The following is a 27531-nucleotide window of genomic DNA, read 5'->3' on the forward strand; positions in this document are numbered from 1 at the left end:
GGCGTATCGCATCTTCCTCTGCACAATACCCCACAGATTTTCTATGAGGTTAAGATCAGACGAGTTTGCTGGCCAATTAAGAACAGGGATACCAAGGTCCTTAAACCAGGTACTGGTAGCTTTGGCACTGTGTGCAGGTGCCAAGTCCTGTTGGAAATATAATCTGCATCTCCATAAAGTTGGTCAGCAGCAGGAAGCATGAAGTGCTCTAAATCTTCCTGGTATGCGGCTGCGTTGACCTTGGACCTTAGAAAACACAGTGGACCAACACCAGCAGATGACATGACACCCCAAACCATCACTGACTGTGGAAACTTTACACTGGACCTCAAGCAACGTGGATTGTGTGCCTCTCCTCTCTTCCTCTAGACTCTGGGAACCTGACTTCCGCAGGAAATACTAAATTTACTTCCATCAGAGAACATAACTGTGGACCACTTAGCAGCAGTCCAGTCCTTTTTTAAGCGAGACGATTCTGACGCTGTCTGTTTGTTCAAGAGTGGCTTGACACAAGGAATGTGACAGCTGAAATCCATGTCTTGCATACATCTGTGCATAGTGGTTCTTTAAGCACTGACTCCAGCTGCAGTCCACTCTTTCTGAATCTTCCCCACATTTTTGAATGGGTTTTTTTTTTTTCACAATCCTCTCCAGGGTGCAGTTATCCCTATTGCTTGTACACTTTTTTTTCTACCACATCTTTCCCTCCCTTCACCTCTCTATTAATGTGCTTGGACACAGATCTCTGTGAACAGCCAGCCTCTTTTGCAATGACCTTTTGTGTCTTGCCCTCTTTGTGGCAAGGTGTCAATGGTCGTCTTTTGGACAACTGTCAAGTCAGCAGTCTTCCCCATGATTGTCTATCCTACAGAACTAGACTGAGAGACCATTTAAAGGCCTTTGCAGGTGTTTTGAGTTAATTAGCTGATTAAAGTGTGGCACCAGGTGTCTTCAATATTGAACCTTTTCACATTATTCTAATTTTCTGCGATACTGAATTTGGAATTTTCCTTAGTTGTCAGTTAAAAACATCAAAATTAAAAGAAATAAAAATTTGAAATATATCAGTCTGTCTGTAATGAATGAATATAATATACAAACTTCAATTTGAATGGAATTAGTGAAATAAATACATTTTTGATGATATTCTAATTATATGACCAGCACCTGTAAATGTCTAGGGAGCACACAATGAGTTATAAACCAATCAACATTATTTTTAATTATAATTACTATTTTTTGAATAGCTCTGACTAATCGAATATGGAAATAAAGTGTTTTTGTTCCTCAAAACATGTCTTGTTTTCAGAGAAAAATTACAAATCAAAAACCAACAAACAAACATAACAAAAAAAAGGATACTCCACCCCAAAATGGAAATTTTGTCATTAATCACTTACTCCAATGTTGTTTCAAACCCGTAAAAGCTTAAAGTCATTTTTGTTTTCTTTGTGTATAAACAGTATTCTCGTTGCTTCATACTGTTACGGTTCAAACACTGATGGCAGATGGATTATTCTGACAATGACTTTCATACTTTTCTGGACCTTGACAGTGTAACTTGGCAGTCTATGGGACAGTCACAAGTAGTGTTGGGCGATGTGGTCATTTTTCAAATTGTCATATCAGCCCGTGAAATCGACGATACACGATATTATCATGCATGAGTGGAGCAAGAGAGAGATGCTCTGTTCTTGTCATAGCATAACTATTTGGTGTTTTAAACCGCGCAGGTGCACGAGATAGAGACTATGGAATCACCAATAATCGAAAAAACATACTTTCAAACATACTGATAAACTAACGTTAAATATAAAAATACTGTATTTAAAACAGCTAGTTCATATATAGTCGGACGCAACTGTCATATCGCGCATACTGTGACAAATTTGCCGCATCTGCGCATGGAAGTTATCAGTCTAAATGTTTTGCAAAATCAGTTAATGGTGAAAATCAATAGTAAATTTCATTTAAAGTCCAACAGTTTAACACTAATACTGGACATAAACTAACACGTTAAATATATTACGGTGTGTGTGTGAGAAATGCGGTGCTGAAGTGAAATAGCTGGGCAGTTTGATAGATAGATAATAGGCCGCCTAATAAAAACAAAAAGTTATTATTATTAATATTTAATACATTATTAGGAGAATGAGCCTAATATCTTCTTGACTATCGATAGAGACATCTGCTTATGTCATTATCTCCGACTATTGTCAATACACAATACTATCGTCTATCTGTACAAACCTACCCACAAGCCTCCCGGTTTTCATCCAAATTATCTTAAATTGTGTTCTGAAGAAGAACAAAGATTTTACAAGTTTGGAACGTCATGGGGGTAAGTGATTAAATGACAAAATTTTAATTTTGGGGTGGAGTATCCCTTTAATTCAACAGAAAAACAAGTTTTCATTTTCCATTGACAGATATTTGTTCTTGTTTCAAATATAAACTTCTAAACTTAATTTCACTTCGTTAATTTCTCAGAAAAGAAGACTTAATATCTTACTTTTGCCTCTCAGGTACATGTATCTTGATTTAAGGTGGTTTAGATATTTGTACTGGAAAACATAAATACTCAAGTAGATACTAACTTTATAAACGTAAGACTTAACACCTTTAAGGCCCAAAGAAACATGTTCTAAACTGGACTATTCTAAAATAATGTGATGTAATGCAATCTAACACAATACCATAATTAAAACTGAATCCAAGAATATGTAATTGCCTGCAGGACAGGGGACATATTCATACACAGAACACTGAGCAAAACATTAACCCAAGATACCCTGGACCTTGTACTCACTGTTGACCGGTGAAGGTGGTTATTATAAATAAGGGGTTATTACATAAAACCTCATTAGAAGTACATTGGGTGAAAACAACTAAACACTCATAAAGACGGCGTTGTGTGTCACCGTGTCCTGGAACCGGGACGCTCTCGTGACCGCTCTAAAAATACTACAGGGATCCCAGTAATGTGACCTTACACATACAAGTTACAACCCACCATCTGCAGACAGACAGAAACTCATTGTATACTTGCATGTATTAGAATCGTTTTTGGCATTGTTATGATGAAACGCCCCAAACTTTTTTCTTAGGGACTGGGTTAAAGATATGTTAAATAGAAATTGGGAACAGTCAAGAGGACATGACCACTGGCACTGAAAAAGAGGTCTCTTCATTCCTTCTTCCCATAATCCACCTGCACGTCCTCTGCATCTTACCTTGTGCACACTCTTGGGATTCTCCAACCAAGCATAGTACATCTCCTCGACATAGTTAGAGCTCGTTCCGTTCAGAAACGGCTCTGCGGCCACCGGTGCCGTATAGCACCTGAATGGCTGAAACGTCCTAGGGGTGGCCGCTGGCCTCTGCTGTGACAGATTTTTAGCAGTCTGTGAGGCCGTGATTGGCCGGAGCCGTGCCGCACAAGTCCTTAAGCGGTGCATCGCAGTCTTTTGAATGAGCGCCACCCACACTCACAAGTTCCTGGATGTCCCCAGAAGTGTCACCTCCTTCTTTAGCTCAAACGGAAAAGGCGTTTCAATTTCCTGGGGTTAGAATGGATAGTTCCAGAAGCCCTTGACCTTTGAATCCTATCTGTGGTTTGTACTGTGAAAAAAGGAAAGGAATACACAAGTCAGGATGGAATAGGCAATAAAAAAAAGGAATAGACAAGTCAGATATGCATTAAAATGCCTTATGCGTTCATTCCCTGAGTATCACATGAAGGTTTTAATTAGATTTTTAGTGCAAAAGAAACACAAATAGTTATAATCAGGTACAACAGTAAATGGATCATCATCATCATCATCATGAAAGATCTTCATACAGCTCAGAATGTAATCTCATTTCATATCTGTTTGCAGTTTTGTGCTTTACGTGGCATAATGGCTGCTTCTAGAGAACAGACAAAGGTCAAAGAGCTAGTCAAGCTCCTGATAAAGACCATGAGCTCCAAAGCATTCGTCTTTTTGAGAAACAGAGCCAAATGTCTTGTAAACTGTAAAAAGCTTGGTGTATTTTAACTATACAAAGTGACTGTGGAATGAAAATGTGTCAGCATGGTTTTGGCTGTAGTACACCGAGTCACACAGAAATCATAAATATAGAAAGAGTTCATCGAATGATAAAAGGAAGTATGAGTGAACTTTCAATTTATTTTTCAACCAATTGATATGAGCCACTTTGCAAATAAACAAGATCATAATTCGGATAACAGTGATATAATTGAGGTCACGATTACTTTTGATTCTTGTACTTTTGACACAAGAAAGGTTTGGTTTTACATTTTCACTAATGCATAGAAATAAATGAGGGTCAAAAGTGAGTTTATTTTCATCACCCAAAAACATACTACAGACTATATGCTAAACAAAGTTAAAAACATCCTTTATCACATGACTGATATGTATTTTATAACAATTTACACATCTGTCACCAGGATTGTAGAAAACACGTGTGATCAAGATTACATAACATTTAATGCATGTTCTACTACATACCCTTGACTTATTTTATATTGCTGGCATTATTAAATTAATATTTTAACACAACATGTATCTATGCAACTTTGTGGGGAGTTTTTATTCACGTTTAAGCAAAGCATTGACTTGGAAATAAATCATTCCTAGGAAATAAATCACACCCGCTGCTACTGTAATAATCTGAGCTAAACTCTGCTTCATGAAAACGAATAACTGTTAGAAATGTCCTTTTCCGCTAAAAGGAAACTGGTCTGACCATGTGGTTGAAATAAACATGGACCCCTTCTCTCCCTCCACACGCCTATGTTTTGACCTTGCGTTCCACTCCCCTTGATGAGCCGCCGAACACCGCCCGCCCACTGCACTGATTCAGCGCGCTAATTGGCTGGAGACTCCTAACCCCGCCCACCGGACATACCTAGTGGAAGGCTAATGGAGACACGGGGTGTCAATCAATATGTCCTTTCGCTAAACATACGAGTCTAATGAAAATATTAGCAGCCCATGCTAACCATCAAATCATAGGCCGATATTGGAATCTAGTCATGCGACTTTTAACTCTTATTACTACGCTGTTATTTTGTGGGACAGTTACACGTACCTGTTTAATGAATAAAAACACAATATCAACGACTTTCTGTTGCTATCCGCGATACATTGAACTAGCAACAATAATGAGCTAATTAAAGGTCGCTTCAGGCACGTAGTTTTGCAACTAGATATTAGTATCCTTTAGCCAGCGGACTGACACGTAAACACCTAGTTATGTCATCAAATACCAGGTATCTGTGTCACACCAAAGAAGAACAACCTGCCATGCTAATTTGAAGAAGTGAAGAGAGAAACGCGCCTTCTCGTTGGTTCTTATGTCGACGTTGTACTCAAGCATCCATTGAACGGCGGATGTGAGTGTATACGTACAAGAAAAAGAAACACTTACTTGTGCGAGCAGCCTTTGTGAGCTGGTCGTGCACCGGAGATGGTAACTGTTCCGCTGAGCCCCGCTCGTGCTCGAGAGACTGACGCTAGAGACGAGAACACTAAAAGCAGAACCGTTCCGTCATCAAGAACGTCAGCCGCTCAGTTCTGACGTCACGTCGAGATTTGGCGCGCTATTTTGACTCGTAGTGAAGTCCAACTCATTCCAGCGAATCAGTTCTTTCGAGCTGTTCTTGGCAAAGAACCAATTAAATTCTATTCAGCAGTTATTAAATATCTAATATCTAAATATTAGATGGAAAATTTGGCAAACACGTTGCTTTATTGGACTTGTTACCAAAACATAAACTAACAAAAATAAATTAAAACGAAATATAAGACTTTTAAAAACCCAATAAACCACATAACAAAAAGATTAAAACAAAAAACAAACTTGAAATGAAAATTAATTAAAATGTAAATTAAAACTGAAAGCTAAAATATGAATAAATGTTATAATACTAACAATAATAATAAAACAACACTGAAAATTACAAGTATTTTCTCACAAGCCTTCCATTAACAACTAAAAATGTTATGATCTATGAAAAATACATTTTCAGTTAACATGGCCGAGTTCATGACACTGATTTATGGAAAAGATCAGGCTCAAACAATATTTGTGTATGAATTATATATCGCTAGTCCCAAGATTAAATACTTTGCGTAGTGCAAAAGTTCTTGCTTATTTCTATGCTTATGTATGATGAGAGCGCTGTAGTATCAGTCAAGCAGACCATCTTATTTGCAATCTGTGCAAATTATATTTAAAATACACTTTACAGCATAATTAAAAACATACCAGTGATTTTTATTTTCATATGCAAAAACGGAAAACATCACCACCACACTGAAGGTAGCTCAAAATAAACCCATCCTGCACAAGTCCATCCTTGATCCATAAAGCATCAGTAAACCAGAATCCACAACTGCTTCCAGCTGCAAGACTCGTCATTACACACAAATGGAAATGCAGAGCAAGAAGGGAGCAATCTATCATTCATTCAGTCAATCATACACATTAACATAATACACAGATGTAAAATAACACTTGTTATCAAACATGTATTGTATGGCACTTGGCTGATTTTGTTATGATGGAAATGTCCTAGTGTGAGGATACTGTCCAATGTGCTCTACAACATACACGTTACAGCGGTTTGTTTGAGTGTGCATGACTTTATACACATACTCTACCTCTTGTGGTATTAAGACGTCTATGAAACATGCAAAATTATCTTTTTGATCTTATTTAAAAGTTTCAGCAAGGAAGAGATCTGTGTCAATGGCATAGTATGTGATATCATGCATAAAGTCATGTAGCCCTTGAAGACTATAGGAGAAAAGCTTCTATTTTGCTTTCATTGTTATTGTCTGTAGTCAAGTAAAATCATGTTAACACTACAATAAAACCAGCAGTCAAACAAAGTGTCACAAATCAGTCATTTTCAAAAACAAGTTCTCATGTTTACCTGATTTTTACCTCAGCGGGGACAGAATATCACTTGGCAAATAAAGTAAAAAATAAACTTTCTATAAAAGTTGTGTATAAATGAAAGTACATGTATGTAAATTAAACTATGTATAAATGCTAAAATCTCTGTGTTGGGTAACAACAGTTTCAAATGATAATGTACTTGTCCCTGCTGTATTAGAAAACCTAAATTATGAATATGATACACAAAAGAGAACAATTTGCAGTTACCACGGGCCATTTTGGTTTTCCTAATGCCTTGATAACCTTGTAAAATGTTAAGGATGCCTCATAAACTAAATGATCGCATTTGTCTTTTATAAATTATTTTTAAAAAATTGGGGGGGGGGATTGAATGTGGTTTTCAGAATATATTTGCACCAAAAAAGGGGGGGAACAAATGAACATTTTAAAGCCGGCCTATGATAAAAAGGGTCTCGGTACATTCCTATAAACAGTGGATATTACTGAAGTGCAATCAGTCGCAGTGGTCCTATATAGCAAATAAGAATGGTAACACAGTTAAGGAGATCGGTGTGTTGCCATAGACATCTTTCATCGGGTAACAGGTGTTTAATTAGCTAAAGAGTTTTCTCGCTCCCATCATGCACTCTGTGATGTATTGCGAGTGGAGGTTTCTTTCGCAACAGTGACCGTCTCTGGGTTTGATTGACAGTTGACAGCTGTTTGCAGATTGAGGGGGAGAATAGAGAGAGTGGGAGTGACCAGCTGATTCCTCCTCGACTCCTCCCACTCCTGTCCATCCCAGACAGAAATACAACTGTCAGTCCGATGTGTGTTGTGTGTTATACTGGGGGTGCAGGCGCTGGTCTTTGAGGCATCAGATGTTTGGTGGGAGCAGGTGGTCTGTGGAGGGAGGACAGAGTATAGGACTCAAGTCAAGTCAACATTTCAAAATGCTTGGAATATTACATATCAGCAACTTATGAGGTTTTATGTTTAGGATGCTGCTTTAAAATACACCTGTTTATGTTTATAAGTTTGGGGTAACTAAGATATTTACCATAACCTGATCAAAAATACAGTAAAGCCAGTACTATTTTGAAATATGATTACAACTTCAAATAATAGTTTTCTATTTGAATATAGTTTCAATTGTAATCTATTTTTTCTGTGATGCAAAGCTGAATTCTTAACATCATTAATAAATGCTTAATACTTTTGTGATGCATTTTCACCATTCTTTCATAGTAAGAGAGGTCAAACGAACAACATCTCTCTCTCTCTCTTTTTTTTTTACAGAATCATGTAACATTATTCATGTATTTACTGTCACTTTTAAATGATTTAAGGATGTGTCCTTACCGTGCTAACGGAGGTGGTGGTGGTCTAGTTGTGTAAGATGGCACAGATGCTGATTTATTAGTCTGAACCACCTGTGAAGAGACAGAGACTTGTGTTACTGCTGAAGAAACATGTGGAAGACAGGTAACTTAAGAATAAATGAACTTACCTAAATAAAGCTTAAAATATATTTACATCAGACAGATTTAAAGGGACAGTGTACCCATAGATTAAAATTCTGTCTTCATTTACACGCCCTCAAGTTGATGGTACCCATTGACTTCCATAGTATGAAAGAAAAATGTTAGTGGGAACCATCAACTGTTTCATTACAAACATTCTTTAAAATATCTTTCTTTGTATTTAACAGAACAAAGAAACTCATACAGGTTTGGAATAACTTCAGGGGGAGTAAATATAGACAACATTTTCAACCCTTTAAATTTTTGTTTAGTGACATAACTAAACATCTAAAAACATATGAAACTAAGCTTACTGCACAGTACAGTACATTCGTATGCATATGAAATAACATGGTAATTGCACACTGATGGATTTACCCCAATTGCACAAATAGAAAATTAAATCTTGATATGTCAAATAAGCTTAGCTGTAAACCATTATGAATATTCATAGCACACAATTTCAGGTCCTCCTTTAGAGGATTAGAGCAGAATGATTATGGGTATATGATTATATGCCTGAAACAAATAGCTCTGAAAGAAAATGAAACGATCAAAGCTCAAAGTGACACAATAGCAATGAAGTGCTGACATGAGAATTAATATTGTTATTAAGTATACATCAAGACATGGTTAGTAGGAGTAAATCAGAGAGGTTAATAATAATCAATATTATTTTATTAATTTAATTCATTTATTTAAATAATAGTTCAATATCAAATTAAATAATCATTTTAAAATTATTATTTAATATTTAAAGATGAAAAAAAAGTGCTTTCAGAATGGACTGGGAAAAGTGGTTGATATATAAAGAATATAAAGACATCCTCAGCTAAGTAAACTGTAAATGTTCTAGAAATGGTAACCTCATCTGTATTGGCTTTGTTGTTATGTTTGTGTGTGGAATATTTTCTCTCCTTAATTGGGGATTTGGTTTATCAGGGAACGTTTCAAACTGGTTTTCCCTCTTCACGCACTAATGAACCGATTTACTAGCTGGTTAAGTTTGCATTGCAGTGTCATTCCTCAGGCGTACAGTTGTGTTATGCTCAAGCACATACGCTGAAAAATAGCTCAAATCTGAAGATAAAGCACTAGGTTAGCTACAGTAAACATTGAGTTAAAGATTGGGAGTGTGGTAGTGAGTGAAGAGTCCTGCTGTGCAGAGGTCACTCACCCGGTCCTTCACCATACTGCTGGGGTTTCCCCGCTGGGACACAGCAGTCTGCGGCCTGCTGTCGGCTCTGAGGAACAGCCAAAGACAGCTGATCAGTATTAACACTGGGTTATACTGAACACACACTGAACATCATTTGTTCAATACATTTCAACAAAAACTGAATATACAACATAATTCGGATTCAGACTTATTGGACTTGTTTATGGAGAAAGTCTTGCGTATTTGCTGTTACACTTTGATGTCGTTGAATGCTTGATTCTGATTGGCTGGCAGTTTCTAATTCTGATTCTAAGAATGGAATTTATTTTTGTCGGCCAAACTCCTGACCTAAAATACTGGATTAAAGTTATTAAAGTATTTAAATTTATATATATATATATATATATATATATATAAATTTAAATACTTTAATAACTTTATATATAATATTATGTCTCCATTTAAATAATATAAACCTATTTGACCTAAAATAATTAAAGGGGTCAATCACATGTGTCTGATACAATAATAAAAAAAGTTGAAATCAAACTTTTAATTAAAGTTCTTGGTGTTTTTTTTAAATTGCTGCTACACAACTACGGAAAACTGAGAAAAAGGGCTGTTATGAAAAAAATTAGGAAAGCTACATAATGCACTGGGCTCATCAATCAGACTATCCATGAGCAAGATACAAAAATGCTAGAAATATGATCAGTAGTTTTCACAAAAGCCCAAATACCCTGGAGTTATTTATTTATTTATATATATATAATGTTTTTTTTTTCATTTTAGGTCAATTCCACTCTATGCTTTTCCTTAAATAATTATTTAGTTACTCACTCGTAGCCCTGAGAGCGTTTCTTTCTGAAGAACAGAAAGAAGACCACAAACAAACCCAACGCCAAGAGAGGAAGAATCAGGAAAAAGAACACAAGCAGACCATCCCTTGTGGAAGTGTCTTTATCTGAGTGAAATTCAGAGAGAGGGGAAGGATTATTATTTAACATAGCAGATTTGGGCGATTCCACTTGAGGTGATCACATTTACAGATGACCCTGATAATCTTCTGTGAAGCTCTAGCCATGCACTTGTTCAAGCAGTCTTACCGTTCCAGGTGGGGCCGCTGTCGACGCTTCCTCCATAACCAGAGGCCTCACAGAACGGAGGAGCCCAGCCGTATTCACAGTGGCAGTTTTTATTGCTATTACACACCTGAAGCACAAATACACACACTCAGCAAACATCTTATCAAGCTGAACTCTAGGTTTAGGAAATGAAAATAGGTGAATGTAAAATGCTATTTTTAAAATGATGTGTATGTAAATGTGTATGATTCAGGAACAGCTTTTTCCCTACAGCTGACCTCTGCTCTCTGACACACCTCAACGCCCCCCACACCACACACACAGACTCCTCACCCTTCCTCATCACTACATCTGACTGATTCATTTATTTACAACATGCAAAAAACAGTAAACTTGTTATTACTTGCACTACTGTCTGTTCATCCAGAAACACTGAGTAATTAATTTGCACACTGTAATATTTTCTATGCACTTTACTGTCCATTGCACTAGTGTAAATGATGTTCATATGTTCATAGTTTCTGCCTATAGTGTACATACACTTTTACATAATCCATCTGTATAATATGTTCATAGTACACCTATCTGTATATCATGCTGATAGTATTTAAAATCTGTAAATTATGTCCATAATACTTATCTGTATAGTTATTGTACATATTGTAGACCTTGTATATTCGGTACTTACTGCTTATTGCACTTCTGGTTAGATGCTAACTGCATTTCATTGCCTTGTACCTTACATGTGCATTGACAATAAAGTTGAATCTAATCTAATCTAAAAGGGTGGTATGGGCTTATGAGTAGTGAATGTATATGTACCCCATGGCCGCGGCATTTCTTTTCAACATCACAGTCGTAATTCAGCACGTCTGCGCTTTTGCATTCAAAATTCAGACAAACCTGCAATACATATACATATAAGCAGTTAGTTGATACACAAAGCCAAAAACTGTTCATATAGTTCATAGATGAGAAAAATGCGATTTCAAAAAAACGATCCACTGTATTGCCAACGTAGCTTCTGTAAGGTGAGGGCTGAGCGGGGGACTGAGCTGTTAGTCACAACCTCACCGCTAGATGCCGCTAAAATTTACACACTGCACCTTTAATTTATTAATTAAATTTAAATCAGCTTTGTGGCTGCATTATAACCTTCGGATATTCATTTCAATAATTCTGCATCATCTTATCCTTAGAAAAAAAAAACGTTTAAAAGCTATTATAATATATCCTTTAAAGCTAGAATGATTTCTTTATTAAGTAAAATAAAGCAATCTCTCTAGAGGAAAGAAAAGCTCCTCTCCTCTAACCCTTCTCATAAGTGAAAGTGGCTAAACACCTTAATAAACATGTCTAGCCAATCTGAGCACATAATTTAAGAATAAACATAAAGTTGGACAGTGTCACTGTTCACCATGACCTTATTTTCTCCACACTTGGTGCCCTCATTGACCATGCCGGGATCAGGCACATCAGAGCCCAGGAGGAAGTCCACGCCCCAGCAGGTAGTGCCAGCGATGGGGGTCTGGATCACTGACGGCTTGATGCCAAATATGACTGAGGACAGGACGTTCTCGCACTGCAGCTTCCCGCACATGGCGTTTCTGAGGGAATGAGAGTGTGTGTGTTCTTATGGGGGTGTGAATTGTAATTGAACTGTAAAGCAGTATATCTCTCTGTGCTGTACCTGCTCTCACACTTCTTGAATCCGTTGGAATGGTAGCCACAGTTTCCAAAGCGATCGCCTTTAGAGTTGACATCATTAAAACACAGCCCAGGAGCAGCTTTAGCTTCTACACACACAAAAAGAAAGACATTTACAGAATATCAATTACGGTAACTTCTTTTTTTTGTAATTAAAGAAAAACTACACAAAAATTTTTTTAAAGCAGGATAAAATAAATGAAAATGTGAAATGTTTTGTTGTCAACTAGAATTTATTTTAAATATTTGGGATCAGAAAATATTTTTTTTCAGAAAATAATACTTTTATTCAGCAACGATGCATTGGATTGATCGAAAGTGACAGTAAAGACCTTTATAATGTTATTTCCAATGATCTTTTGAACTTTCTATTAAAGAGTCTTGAAATAATCTTTCCTAAAGGATCATGTGACACTGAAGCCTGAGTAAAGATGCTGAAAATTCATCTTTAATCACAGGAATAAATTACATAAATACATATAATCACATCATTAACACAGATGTTGTTTAAAAGTGTTAGAAAATGTACATGCCAAATAATTTTAACATTAAATACTGTCTTTTTTAAGTGCCTTTTTAATGTTCCTTAATCATTTTGAAATACTGAATAAACAATACTTTTACTTCTTATTCATCCCCACACTGTATACTCACTTGTGCCGAATATGGCCTTACACTGGGTGTCATAGTGCTGGCACTGGCCGTTGTAACAGTAAGCTTGGCCTTGTTTGCAGGGATGGCCGTCCTGTTTGAAGACGTCATTCTGACAGAGGGCAGATGAGCCGTTACAGTACTCGGGCAAATCACATTCATCTGTGCTGCTTCTGCACACTGTGCCACCAGGCAAAAACTGGCAGATGGAGAGAGAGAAATATTACATTTATTCAAATTCTGCATGCATTTTGCAAGCAAAAAGTACTACTGCAAATTGTCAGATGGCATATGTATGTATATATTAGCTCTGTCCTTGTGAGCTGGTTGATGAGGTGAAAATTGTATGCACAGAAGAAATATATGACCTAACAAGACACATTTTGTCTTTTCAGCCAGAACAAGTTATCTCATAAAGCAGCATAAGGCATCTTCTCCTAGTGCAATTTTGGCATACTTATAAAATTATTTCTATAATATTTTAATATTTATTAACATTTTTTAATTTCTTTTCAACTTATTTTTCCTATAATATTTCAATATTTATTAATTACTTTTATCTTTTTTACATTTATTTATTTTTATTTCATATAAGTTTTAGTCATTGTTACATACATTTGGCATTTTTATGTTTTTTATTCATATTTGTATTGATTGTTTCAATTTATTTTCATTTATATCATTTCATTAATATCAGGACATCAACTTTTCTAAACAACATTTCTAATTTTCACTTTTCATCTAATATTTATATTTTATTTCAGCCATGTTTCAATTTATCGATTTAACAACAAAAAAAAAGTTTTAGGTAACAATAACAAGATTGTAGAATAGATGTAATTACCCTGCAGTTCTTGCAGCAGACCCCGTACGCACACTGAGCACCTGACCTCAGCTTACACGTCTTCGGCTCACAGCATGGATCCTTCGCACACTCCTGAAAAATTCACATACACAACCTTCAGAAAATCTCTTTAGTGTTCTTTAGGGCTGTAACAAACTTTATTATATTCATTAGATAATAATAATAATAGTTAATTAGCACTATTTTTGTTGATTCGTTTTTGCAGCCCTGATCTTTATCATAAGATCACTGGCTCAATTTGGTTACTAAATTAGCCAACAACTACCACAATCTTCAAAAACGTGAAATCGGGACCAGTTCTCTTCATCCGATAACTAAACAAATCACAAGACTGATCTGGAACCAGTCGACTCACTTCCTCTGACCCACAGTCGCACTCTTCGCCCACGTCCACCAGCTTGTTCCCGCAGAAGGGGGCGCTGTACGCATCGTCCGGCCGCGGCGTGTTCAGCAGACAACGGCCGCCTGAGTTCAAGATCATCTTCTCAAAGTCATCAGCACTACAGCTGCTGAAGTTACGAGAACCACTGAGAGAAAAAGAGAGAGCATTGAAGGACAATGAAATGGATCATGGAATCATTTTTTAAAGGGGTCATCTGATGCAAAATATACTTTTACATGTTGTTTGAACTGAAATGTGTCTTGGCGGTGTGTTTACACAACAACCCTTTAATGATCAAAATCCACCAGTGTTTAAATCCCTATGAATCATAATCCCTTTCTCAAATCAAGCTGTTCACAGATTCTTGGCTGTGTGACGTCACACAGACCCAGGCCGCTCTTGTGATTGTTGATTGACACTGGCGTTTTATTACAGACTTTCCCTGAGTGATCTGTCTACAGTCCTCCATTGAGCAGATGTAGACGAGAATGTCTCCCAAGCGATTGAAGTGTTCCTTTGTTGGATGTAATAATGAAAATAGCAATCGTCATTTACTCCTGACATCTGAGCCACATAATTATTGATTATAATGACTTATACTGTGTTTTTTATACGCTGATGTTTTTTATATTAAAAATATGTTATGGCATGACACCTATATTACTTAAGTAAACCGACAGGTTTTTATAATAAATTACATAATTAGGCTACTTTGACCATCGCATATTATAATTATTAACAATTTATGAAAAGTGAGAATCCAGATATTTCATTATATAGTTCATGCTTCTGGGAATGGTTCTAATAAAAATGAAAATAAATAAATAAATAAATAAAAAATAATGCTTAATAATAATTTGCCAATATGCTGTGGCCACATGACGACCCCCCTATGCCTAGACACAATTAATAAATTATATTTCCACAATATTTACGCTTGCAGAAATATACATTTGTTTACATTTTGCAGAACAGATGAAAGAAGATCCATCAATGTGCATTTGGTTCATTATGTTCAGATGTTCAGTAACTTAGCGGATATGTTAGGAGTTTTCAATCTTCTTTGTGTCAGAGGTTATTTATACATATATAATACATACTTATACAATTTATTTTGTGATGCAAATCAGAATTTTCATCAGCTGTTACTTCAGTTTTCAGAGTTATGATCCTTCAAAATATAAATCTAATATATTGATTTATTACCAGTGCTGGAAACGGTTTCACTGCTTAATATTTTTTTGGAACCTGATTTTGTTTAGGATTATTTGATGAATAGAAAGATAAAAAGAGCATCATTGATATTAAATCAACATATTGGAATGATTTCTGAAGGATTATGTGACATTGAAGACTGGAGTAAAGGCTGATGAAATATATATATATATATATATATATATATATACACACACACACACACATACATTACATACATTTTATCTATATATCTAAATAAAAATAGACTCAGTATATATGACCCAAAGTAACTAGTAACCAACTACTTGAGTTGATTTTTTATTTGATACTTTTTTACTCTTACTCAAGTAACTATTCTGACTAGTACTTTTACTTTTACTTGAGTAAATATTTCTATAAGTACTTTTACTTTTACTTGGGTACAGTTTTTGGGTACTCTACCCACCTCTGCCGATGACCCCTTTAAAAAATAATACATCATATTGAAATTTCTAAGACAAAAACACTCACGTTGCCCCTGAGTTCATAATGCAGTGCTGGACATCGCATTTACAGTTTCGGCCATCATCATGGTTCATCCCAAGATTGTGACCCAGCTCATGAGCCACGATGGAGGCGAATGACAGCACATTATTATTGGTGAACTGAGAGGAAAATGCACACATATGCACAAAGACACAACCGGCATTTAGATACTGGTGGAAGTCACTGTTCAGCAGATACTGATTAACTGTGTGTGCGAGTATCTGTAGCAGATAGTAGATCAGAGGCATCATACCGAATTAATTCCAGCACCATGACTTCTGGAACAAACAGTGCCAACAAAAGCCATGCCTGCTGTTCCACCAAATCCTTTATTTCTGTGAAGACAGAGAGAGAAAGAGAATCAGAAAGGCAATTTCTACAGCACAGCACTATAACTGCACAATATTGTTCATAGAACAATAAATATGACCAATCTAAGGTAGACACATAATGGAAAACAGGATTTTACTTGATATTTTAAAGACATACAATGCAAGGACTTTATCCTTTTGGCATATATAATTTATGCACAAATCATTTAACTAAAGAGAGTAACTAGTGTTAAAACGTTATCTGGAGGTTTGTTGAATCGCTAGGAGTGAAAAGAAGTGTTTACAGCTATGACCTAGTCATGAAAACTGCAAAATGTACATACTTACAAAAAATTAAGTAATGTGAGTAATGTCAGATGCCTGTTAAATATTATTTAATACTCCACCTTCTCCATAGCACACGTCCCTAAACATTCAAGCTATCAAGTTATTAATAAACCACTTTTTAAAAAGCTAGGTTTTGACTTATATAAAATTAATAATTAAAGATCTGAACTTTTTATTCTATGTCAAAGATACTACAGTAGAAACATTTAAATCTACCAAACCATGCTGCTGAGAAATGAATTCATAAGTTCATGAAGTGTTATATTTAAACAAAATGTATATGTGCAAAAAAAGCACATATGCAGAAAAGTCCTAATCCTTGTTAAAAATCCTTCAACACAGAAAGTTACCATTTTGATTATGTACATGAACAAACATCTGATCTTGTGATGGTAAATTATGGTGTGCACCAAGGCTCTGTATTAAGTCCTTTACCCTGTTCTCTCTCCAAATGCTACCTTGGGTGATATTTTTACAAATGAATGCTTTATAATACAAATGTTCTCCTGACACACTTAAAAGCACTTCCATTAAATGAAAATGGTCACAGCAGAAAAAGCTCATACATGATGAGCTGTGCACTGTCATGGCGACGACGGTGAACCAGCTCTTTCTCTCTCCATTGACTAAAGCGGCCCAGCACCTCTCCAGCACCGCCATCAGTATTGATGAAGTTCTGCGCAGACCAGATCTCCAATCCCACCAACACAATACGGATATTCAGAGCAATGTACATCTAAGGGAAAGCAGGACAAAGATATCAAGAGGGAAAATAAAAAAATAGGCCACTAGGCCTCTTAATAATCACCATACAGTAATGTAACTGGATGCATTTGTTGCATTTATTTTAAAATATGAAAACTTACACTATCAACATAGTTAGCGATTTGAACCACCTCCTCACGTACAGCTGTTTGATTCCCTTTTTTGTATTTAAACTGTAAAAAGGAGAAAATATGAAAAACTAGGATGGGTTTCAGAAATTGGACAATTCTCACACTGATGCTAAAATTACCCAGTCAGAGGCAGTCGCACATTTTCATCCCACACATCCCCAAATGTTCAATAAAACTCTTCACACTTTCACTCACACTAACAGTTTACAAGCTACTACTGATTGATATTTTCCTGAGTGCAACATAACCATCAGACAATGGGAAAATGGTGAAAGATGCTGCTAGATTTACATAACTTACTCTCATATTATCCACCACCATTAGCAGTTCCACATAGTGTGTCTGGTGCAGCACTGCTCTCTTTTTCTGTTTGGACAGACAGACATTTAGTTTTATTTTCAGCTGTGTTTGCCAGCACAAGCATTGCTACTATAATGATCTGACAAATTAAAAATATTAGAATTAAGTCTAACATTAAAAAACTCTCATAATAGTAATACAGCTTAACTGACGGCACATAAATACAGAATTACTGTGGCTTAAAACTTGGTAAAGGATCGAATTGCTAAAATATAAGGAAGCCATGTTTTCACTTACACTTAAACACCAATTTATACTGCGTGAAAAAAAAAACTAAGAACATATTATTTTTATTGCCTAAAAACATTCTTACTGTCAAAGCACTTTGATTTTAAAACAATTCATTTTAGAAATCTAGTCATGTGAGTGTAGAAACTTTAAAACCACTTGAAACTGAACATATACCATCAAGCACAAACACACTACAGCAACATACTCCCATGTACACATCCATTTTCTTTTCCAGCATTCACAGTTAATTAGCTGTGTTTTGAAGCTTGTGTAATTGCACATGTCATTTTTGGGATTTGGAATGACTCACCCTGATTAGATGGCTGCCAGATTGAACAAATGTGATGTTATGGACATAGCTGTCTGTAGGTTGCCTTGGTGAAGCTTCGTCATCATGGTTATGAAAGTGAGGCGTTCCACAGTTGAGAGGTTCTGTCTTGACATCCTCCAAACGATACACCACGTGCTCATCACTGGAGGAACTTTCCAATGGTTCAATACCGAAACTGGTGCCCTCCATGTGGATAACACCCCTGAGGTACATAGATGTCACACACTTGCATATAAATATATAACAGGCTTGGGTAGACAAAGCCAATTTTATAATGATTTCTTTTTCATGAACTTTTAAGTTTCCCATAATGTTTATGGGTTTAAAATTGACTTGAAATACCCTTATGTTTCTATTTTTTCCAGGACTGTTTGATCCTTTTTTGACTCTTTAAAGTTGTGATGAAATCAAAGCAACAACAGATATTTTCGTCTGTATTGTGATATATATTAAGGTTAAGGTATGCCATTTTCATTAAACATTACAATGTAAAAATTTAAATTAAAACTTATGCATGGCTAAATGTTTCATAACAAGACCTACAGCATGCTTTTAGAAAATAGGATGAATTTTTATTTCATGCCAAACCGAAAGAAAAACAATTGCATTTGACTTCATATAACGTTACATAATCCCAACCCAAACAGTTACGTGAATCACTTCATTTTATATATTGGGATTTGACTGGATTGTGAAAAGACTATTATTAGAGATTAAGATTCATATTTTTCACTGCCTGCATGTGCCTTGGATACATCATCAGAAAAGAAAAAATATTTATTGAAAAAAAAGGACAGGAAAAGTATTTATATTTTGATGAAAGCTAAAAGCTTAAGACAATAAAGTAAATTCTGAAGTGTCTCTGCAGCTTTAAAGGTTTTACAGTCCGCTTCTAATGTAACATTTCAGTCCTCTATCCATTTAAAGCTTCTGTGATCTCACCTTAACCCAGAGCACAGGCTGAGTGCTGCAGAAGAGCCCTCCACATCCTCTATGTAACCACTGTAATGACAATGACCCTGAGAGAGAGAGAGAGAGAGAGAGAGAGAGAGAGAGAGAGAGAGGCTTGAAAAGAAGCCACAGTAAATTCCACCAAGACACAAGAAGACATTTCAAAGCCTTGACTAACAGCCATCAACATTCTCGCCATTAAAACCTGAAAGATGTCTGCTGACAGGGACCAGACTCCATTTAGATGCTCTGTCAGCTTTACTGTAGAGCAGTGGTTCTCAAAGAGGGATTCAGGGCCCACAAGGAACCTCAGATTGATTTAAAACAAAACATAATATGCATTAAAAATTAAACTACCAAGCTCTAAAATATTTTATCAGGCAGAAATGCAAGTAAAACTATTTTAGGAAACCTTATCCTTAATCCTTATCCATTAAATCACTAACACCTGGAAAACTATTTGGATTTTGTTGTGGACAACAAGGGGCCTTAAGAGTAAAAAAGGCTGAGAACCACTGCTATAGTTTATATGTGAAAGAACAACTTTCACTGTCCCACCTGCAACCAATCAAGATTATATAAGCCTGTGAACTGTACGTTAGACATTGTCCTGCTCTGAGGGGCTCTGTTAATACTGTGTCAAGCTGATTTACAGGCATTTCAAGGGGCTTTACACACTTAAATTTAGTCAGTTTTAGCTTTCACTGCCACTTTGTCATTAGCAATTATCATTTTCTGAAAGCATAACACACATTAGCATGCATACATATGTATAACAATGTGTGACGGTTGTGTTTTTTTGTGTGTGTGGCCACACATCAGACATTGAGCTGCTATTTCAGAAAAACAAGAGCAGAAAGGCTTGATGAAATCATCTGCTGACAAAAACAGTTTCACAGCTCTCTGGAGCAGTTTAACCTCTGGATAAATCTTTATAATGCAAACTAACTCACTAACTAACTAGTTTTGGTAATGATAATGCTTAACATTCTGGAGTTACTGGAGTCTCATAGTATCTGTAGTCATGAAATGTCTTTGGCTTTCATTCAGTGGGAGTGTGGTTATTTACACCATTAAGACTCATTGCTTTGTTTCCAAGCCTAACACCACGAGAGTGATTTGAGTTAAACAGCAGAGGCGTCTGTACTCTTGTACAGTATATGTGTTGATTTGAGAAAAAAAAATCTAGGCCACCTTATACAGCACAAGAATACCCGGGAACGTCTCATGTGATCTAGGATGGAGGCTTTTAAGCAGCATGTAATAATGGCTGATGGTGTGTGTCTGATGTAATGGAAATCAGAAAACACATCCTGTTGAAATCCCACTGGACATCATAAACAAGCGAGGGTCAGCTGACCCGCTGACTCACAGCCACTGCTTTCTGAACGGATGTATCTTCTCTTCACCTCTCTATATCTCCTTGTGAAAAAGAACTACACATGAAATGTTTCACATCTTAAAAGTATTTTTTTTAAACTGTCCTTGCAGATAATATAATATTAATGAAATAAAAGGCCATTCACATGTTCTTAAGAGTAGACTTCATGACTTTTTCTTAACACACTTAAGTAGACTTTTAATAATGCACTTTGTAATAACGTCAAATAAAATTTCTACTTTAAGTATATTTGCCAAATCATCCATCCATCCATCTTCTTCCGCTTATCCGGGGCCGGGTCGTGGGGGCAGCAGTCTAAGCAGAGAACCCCAGACTTCCCTCTCCCTAGACACTTCCTCCAGCTCTTCTGGGGGGACACCGAGGCATTTCCAGGCCAGCCGGGAGACATAGTCTCTCCAGCGTGTCCTAGGTCTTCCCCGTGGTCTCCTCCCAGTGGGACGCGCCCAGAACACCTTCCCGGGAAGGCGTCCAGGAGGCATCCGGACAGATGCCCGAGCCACCTCAGCTGACCCCTCTCGATGTGGAGGAGCAGCGGCTCTACTCTGAGCTCCTCCCGGGTGACTGAGCTTCTCACCCTATCTCTAAGGGATCGCCCAGCCACCCTGCGGAGAAAGCTCATTTCGGCCGCCTGTATCCGGGATCTTGTCCTTTCGGTCATGACCCAAAGCTCATGACCATAGGTGAGAGTAGGAACGTAGATTGACCGGTAAATCGAGAGCTTCGCCTTGCGGCTCAGCTCTTTCTTCACCACGACAGACCGGTACATCGACCGCATTACTGCAGAAGCTGCAACGATCCGTCTGTCAATCTCCCGTTCCATCTTTCCCTCACTCGTGAATAAGACCCCAAGATACTTAAACTCCTCCACTTGAGGCAGGAACTCTCCACCAACCTGAAGAGGGCAAGCCACCCTTTTCCGACCGAGGACCATGGCCTCGGATTTGGAGGTGCTGATTCTCATCCCAGCTGCTTCACACTCGGCTGCAAACCATCCCAGTGCATGCTGAAGGTCCTGGCTTGATGAGGCCAACACGACAACATCATCCGCAAAAAGCAGAGACGAAATCGTGTTGTCACCAAACCTGACCCCCTCCGGCCCCTGGCTGCACCTAGAAATTCTGTCCATAAAAATCATGAACAGAACCGGCAACAAAGGGCAGCCCTGCCGGAGTCCAACACGCACCGGGAACAAGTCTGACTTACTGCTGGCAATACGAACCAAGCTCCTGCTCCGGTCGTACAGGGACCGGATAGCCCTTAGCAAAGGGCCCCGGACCCCATACTCCCGGAGCACTCTCCACAGGCCGCCGCGAGGGACACAGTCGAATGCCTTCTCCAAATCCACAGAGCACATGTGGGCTGGTTGGGCAAACTCCCATGAACCCTCCAGCACCCTGTAGAGGGTATAGAGCTGGTCCAGTGTTCCACGGCCTGGACGAAAACCACACTGTTTCTCCTGAATCCGAGGTTCTACTATCGGCCGGATTCTCCTCTCCAGTACCCTGGCATAGACTTTCCCAGGGAGGCTGAGAAGTGTGATCCCCCTGTAGTTGGAACACACCCTCCGGTCCCCCTTCTTAAAAAGAGGGACCACCACCCCGGTCTGCCATCCCAGAGGCACCGTCCCCGACTGCCACGCAATGCTGCAGAGGCGTGTCAGCCAAGACAGCCCCACAACATCCAGAGACTTGAGGTACTTAGGGCGGATCTCATCCACCCCCGGTGCCTTGCCACCGAGGAGTTTCTTGACTACCTCGGTGACTTCAGCTTGGGTGATGGACGAGTCCACATCTGAGCCCTCAGCCTCTGCTTCCTCAATGGAAGATGTGACAGCGGGATTGAGGAGATCCTCGAAGTATTCCTTCCACCGTCCAACGACATCCCCAGTTGAGGTCAACAGCTCCCCACCTCTACTGTAAACAGCATTGGTAGGGCACTGCTTCCCTCTCCTGAGGCGCCGGACGGTTTGCCAGAATCTCTTCGAGGCCGACCGATAGTCCTTCTCCATGGCCTCACCGAACTCCTCCCAGGCACAACCACCCGGGCTGCAGTCCGCTTAGCCTGCCGGTACCTGTTAGCTGCCTCAGGAGTCCCACAAGCCAACCAGGCCCGATAGGACTCCTTCTTCAGCTTGACGGCATCCCTTACTTCCGGTGTCCACCACCGGGTTCGGGGATTGCTGCCTCGACAGGCACCGGAGACCTTACGGCCACAGCTCCGAGCGGCCGCTTCAACAATGGAGGTGGAGAACATGGTCCACTCGGACTCAATATCTCCAGCCTCCCTCGGGATCCAGTCGAAGCTCTGCCGGAGGTGGGAGTTGAAGATCTCTCTGACAGGAGACTCGGCCAAATGTTCCCAGCAGACCCTCACAGTACGTTTGGGTCTGCCGAGTCTGTCCAGCTTCCTCCCCCGCCATCGGATCTAACTCACCACCAGGTGGTGATCAGTTGACAGCTCCACCCCTCTCTTCACCCGAGTGTCCAAGACATACGGCCGGAGGTCGGATGAAAGGACCACAAAGTCGATCATCGACCTACGGCCTAGGGTGTCCTGGTGCCACGTGTACTGATGGACACCCTTATGCTTGAACATGGTGTTCGTTATGGACAAGCTGTAACTAGCACAGAAGTCCAATAACTGAACACCGCTCGGGTTCAGATCAGGGGGGCCGTTCCTCCCAATCACGCCCCTCCAGGTGTCACTGTCATTGCCCACGTGGGCATTGAAGTCCCCCAGTAAAACGACGGAGTGCCCAGTCGGAGCACTTTCCAGCACCCCTCCCAGAGACTCCAAGAAGGCCGGGTACTCTGCACTGCTGTTCGGCCCGTAGGCACAAACGACAGTGAGAGACCTATCCCCGACCTGAAGGTGCAGGGAAGCGACCCTCTCGTTCACCGGGGTAAACTCCAACACATGGCAGCTGAGCTGGGGGGCTATAAGCAAACCCACACCAGCCCGCCGCCTCTCACCATGGGCAACTCCAGAGTGGTGAAGAGTCCATCCTCTCTCGAGGAGTGTGGTTCTAGAGCCCAAGCTGTGCGTAGAGGTGAGCCCGACTATCGCTAGTCGGAACCTCTCAACCTCACGCACATCTCGGGCTCCTTCCCCGCCAGTGAGGTAACGTTCCACGTCCCTAGAGCTAGTTTCCGTGTCCAGGGATCGGGCTGTCGAGGCCCCCGCCTTCGATTGCCACCCGATTTTCTAAGCACCGGCCCCTTACGGTCCCTCCTGTGGGTCCTGGCTCCAGGGTGGGGCCCCGGCTTCGCCATACCGGGCGACATCACGGTCCTATGATTTGATCTCTTCATAAGGGTTTTCTGAACCGCTCTTAGTCTGACCCGTCGCCTAGGACCTGTTTGCCTTGGGAGACCCTACCAGGGGCATATAGCTCCGGACAACATAGCTCCTAGGGTCATTCGGGTACTCAAACCCCTCCACCACGTTAAGGTGGCAGTTCAAGGAGGGGCCAAATTTGCCAAATCATTGTTTTAATAATCTTAGTGCTTAAAAGAAGTCACTCATTTTTTAATGTGCTGACTAACATACTAAAGCACATGTAAAGGAATTGATCATAATTTTAGCGTCAGTGTGTTATTTGATATTAAAGTTAATATATTAAAAAAAAAGTACTAAATTGCAGCTTCAACATTGCAAATTTAAATACATGAAATACAAGTTTCAATAGAAACTATATTTTAGTTTATTACGAATATTTGTTGGTTCAGCAATATACTTTACCCATATTTCAATACATAATACATTTTCATTTAATTGCAATTACATTACATTTAGTTAAGTATATACTAAGCAGATAAGTATATTATTTTAAAGCATACTATTTCCATAATACATACTCTTTTTAAAAATATGCTTAAGTGTATTTCTTTATCACAAGAGTCTCCAGTCTGAGGCAGCAGCACTTTTCTGTTAAATAAGTTTACAAATCCACTCACGCTCTTTCCTCATAAACTGCATTTTGGCAGAGGGTTTCTCCAGACTACTGCACAAAAATGTCTAGCTGTTCGAATAGAAAACAGATGAAATTGACCACTGCACTTGAACTGGATGTTTACAATTAAACATGGTTTCAAGATATGAGAGAACAAAGCACAGTCACTTTAAACCTTCCTTCTTCATTTAAAGTGATGTGTTTCATTTTTTCAGTGTTTCAAATCCTTATCTTATGCTCTGTTTAACATGCAGAGACATCTAGAAATAAATCATTCTATGGTTAATTTCTCAGAAATGTTTAAACATTTTGTCTCTGTGGTGTAATAAAAACATAGACCAATTTGATAAAACATGGAGTCATTATTTCTGCAATTCAGTTTGGTGGCGTAGAAATGACACACTTCACTTAAAGCACTTTTTTATATTGACCAAAAAAAGAGAAAGCATAAACTATTTAGTTTGAAGCACCTGACTTCCACATGGAGAGGAAAGCTGTAAAACACATGACCAGGCATTAATCACCGTGCAGCTGTTTCCTGTTCTGTAACAGAGAACTGTGTCATCATACTTTCACATCACTACAGTCTCAAATCAGCATTTTACCACACCCAAAACGTTTCACTCAAATCCCAAGCCGATAAAAGAATTTCTTCCTCATAAATTTCAGTTTTATATGGGACTGAATTACAACTTGTCAAGTTCATTGAATACAAATAAAACTGAAACTGAAATGAAGACAAAGAAGATGAAATTAAGTCTGTCTTAATGTAGACATTCCTTAAAGCTTGATTAAAACACTTGCAAATATGAACTGCACTGATATCCACAGACATGACAGTAGCTGCGTTTCCATCCAAAGTTGCAAATTTAACTTTTTCACTGTTTGACTGTTTCCATCCAACAAGTCAATGAGAACAAAACTGTCACTTCCTGATAAACTGGCACTAAATGTCACAAAAAATTTAGGCAGACGGATCCCAGTGAATGCTGTCGCTGCTTTCGGAGGTGGATGCTGCTGTTTGTGAACGCAGTTGTGTAAGACAGTTCTGAGAGCTAGACAAAATAACTGACAACAGACTTTGCTTGTGCATTTAAGAATGACCATAACAAAATTTCAGATGCTGTGCAATGATATTGGTCCACTCACGTCACATTATTTTATTTGATGTGCAAGGAATTTATTCAGCAAATGTGTTTCCATCTCCCATTATTTGCATTAACAATTTTTCGCACTAAGCAAAAACCACCTCAAGCGAGCATATTCTTGTTTATTTTACAACTTCAAAAAATATTTGCAATGCAAAATGCAATGGCCAATCACTGGTGTAGGGCTGCAACTAACGATTATTTTGATAATCGATTAATCTGTCAATTATTTTTACGATTAATCGATTAATCGGTTTATGTACTTATATTTTAGTTTTTTTCCATTTTTTCCCCAAGTAAATTATTAATAAATGGTCTTTATCATTCAGCATAGATTTAAGAGATTGTAACCATTTTGCACTGTCATATCCTCATCAAAAATATACCTGGAGTTGTTTTATTGTGTTAGTAATTCTTTGTCGAACTCTTCTGCAATCAGAACACTGACCCATACTCTAGCAAATTTCACAAGGAGATTTCAAATAATGTTTTCACCATGGCAGTCCTTAGAGCTCCTAAAGTAGTTTAACATCCTGAACAAAGCTTATTAAGGAATCTTTCAGAACATATTTTCACGAAGAATAAGGATAAAACAGAATAAAATTGCAGTGCATTGTATTTTATTATTTACTGGGAAACAGCTTTATAGCTTTTGCTGTGAAATTGTAAACAATCCTTCAAAAAAAAAGTGCCAATGGCATGAAACCTGAATGGAACTCACAATTTAAAGTAAAATCCATCAGAAGGTTGTCCAGAAAAAAAAATTGGACACACACAAAAAACCTGCTGTGTGAAAAAGAGCAGTGAATACTTAGAAAATAAGTGCATTTCAAATATCTTTAAACATTTACCTCTCTCATTCAGTCATAATTAGGCTGCACGACTGAATTTTGAACTGGTAAACGACAAACTGATCACAGAACATGTTTGTAAAGCTTTAAATGTTAACTGTTAAAAAGCAATGTTATCAGCTTTTACGACTAAACATTTACAAACAACATTGTACTGGAGAATCTGCACAAATGAAAGTCTTAGGGGCCATTCACAAATCGCGCCTAAAAACGCGTGGAAAATGCTAGGCGCACCGCTTTCTCCTTCTTTCCAAAGCGCTCGCGCAGAAGCGCCCCTGAGGCGTCTGCCTTTGCTAAGCAACCATGACGTGCTCTCTCCTTGAAGACGCGGAAATTTCAGCAAAGGATAAATGGATTTGCAGCTCAAATAAATCGCTTGCAGTAGCTCTGCTACTAAATTTATTTCAAAATGGAAATCCATATACAACTATGATCAGCTGTTCCTTTCATCTTGACTGAGCTTTTAACGTTGTTACGGGAAAGGATGAAGCTGATTGGTTAGTTCTTGTCACATGACCCGCGGTGCGGTTGCGGCATTCTGAAAAGTTTAAGTTTTTAACTCGATGCGGTGCGGTGTTGGAAATAACCAACTTGAGCGCACAAAAGACGCGATATGTGAACGTCCCCTTAAACAGTTCAGTAGTGCAGAGTTTACAGGTTACTCTTCTTTTTTAAAGGCTCAATGTAAAGTACTCCCACATCACGCTGAATGCTGCAGACATAGACATCATATGATGTCTATGG

General features: G+C 38.5%; 2 protein-coding genes across 4 annotated transcripts in view; both read right to left on the reverse strand.

Annotated features, from left to right (window-relative positions):
• LOC132097485 (2-oxoglutarate dehydrogenase complex component E1) overlaps window positions 1-3633 on the reverse strand; it is a 28410-nt gene extending 24777 nt beyond the window's left edge. For all 3 annotated transcript variants that reach the window (XM_059503220.1, XM_059503219.1, XM_059503221.1), the window contains exon 1: window positions 3234-3633. In XM_059503220.1, coding sequence (XP_059359203.1) covers window positions 3234-3458 — 225 coding nt within the window. In that variant the 5' untranslated portion in view covers window positions 3459-3633. The remainder of the gene's footprint in view (window positions 1-3233) is intronic.
• Window positions 3634-7305: 3672 nt separating this feature from the next.
• The window catches only part of LOC132097488 (disintegrin and metalloproteinase domain-containing protein 9-like), a 40487-nt gene continuing 20261 nt past the window's right edge, over window positions 7306-27531 (reverse strand). The window contains exons 5-22 of the mRNA XM_059503224.1: window positions 19426-19502; window positions 18463-18685; window positions 17862-17927; window positions 17532-17603; window positions 17232-17401; window positions 16260-16341; window positions 15992-16125; window positions 14258-14429; window positions 13882-13974; window positions 13041-13236; window positions 12370-12475; window positions 12103-12286; window positions 11502-11582; window positions 10701-10806; window positions 10435-10558; window positions 9613-9679; window positions 8275-8345; window positions 7306-7815 (exon numbers count right to left, since the gene is read on the reverse strand). Of these exons, the coding sequence (XP_059359207.1) occupies window positions 7755-7815; window positions 8275-8345; window positions 9613-9679; window positions 10435-10558; window positions 10701-10806; window positions 11502-11582; window positions 12103-12286; window positions 12370-12475; window positions 13041-13236; window positions 13882-13974; window positions 14258-14429; window positions 15992-16125; window positions 16260-16341; window positions 17232-17401; window positions 17532-17603; window positions 17862-17927; window positions 18463-18685; window positions 19426-19502 (2085 nt within the window). The 3' untranslated portion in view covers window positions 7306-7754. The remainder of the gene's footprint in view (window positions 7816-8274; window positions 8346-9612; window positions 9680-10434; window positions 10559-10700; window positions 10807-11501; window positions 11583-12102; window positions 12287-12369; window positions 12476-13040; window positions 13237-13881; window positions 13975-14257; window positions 14430-15991; window positions 16126-16259; window positions 16342-17231; window positions 17402-17531; window positions 17604-17861; window positions 17928-18462; window positions 18686-19425; window positions 19503-27531) is intronic.

The sequence above is a fragment of the Carassius carassius genome, chromosome 21 (assembly GCF_963082965.1).
Source record: "Carassius carassius chromosome 21, fCarCar2.1, whole genome shotgun sequence".
Classification (NCBI taxonomy): Eukaryota; Metazoa; Chordata; class Actinopteri; order Cypriniformes; family Cyprinidae; genus Carassius; species Carassius carassius.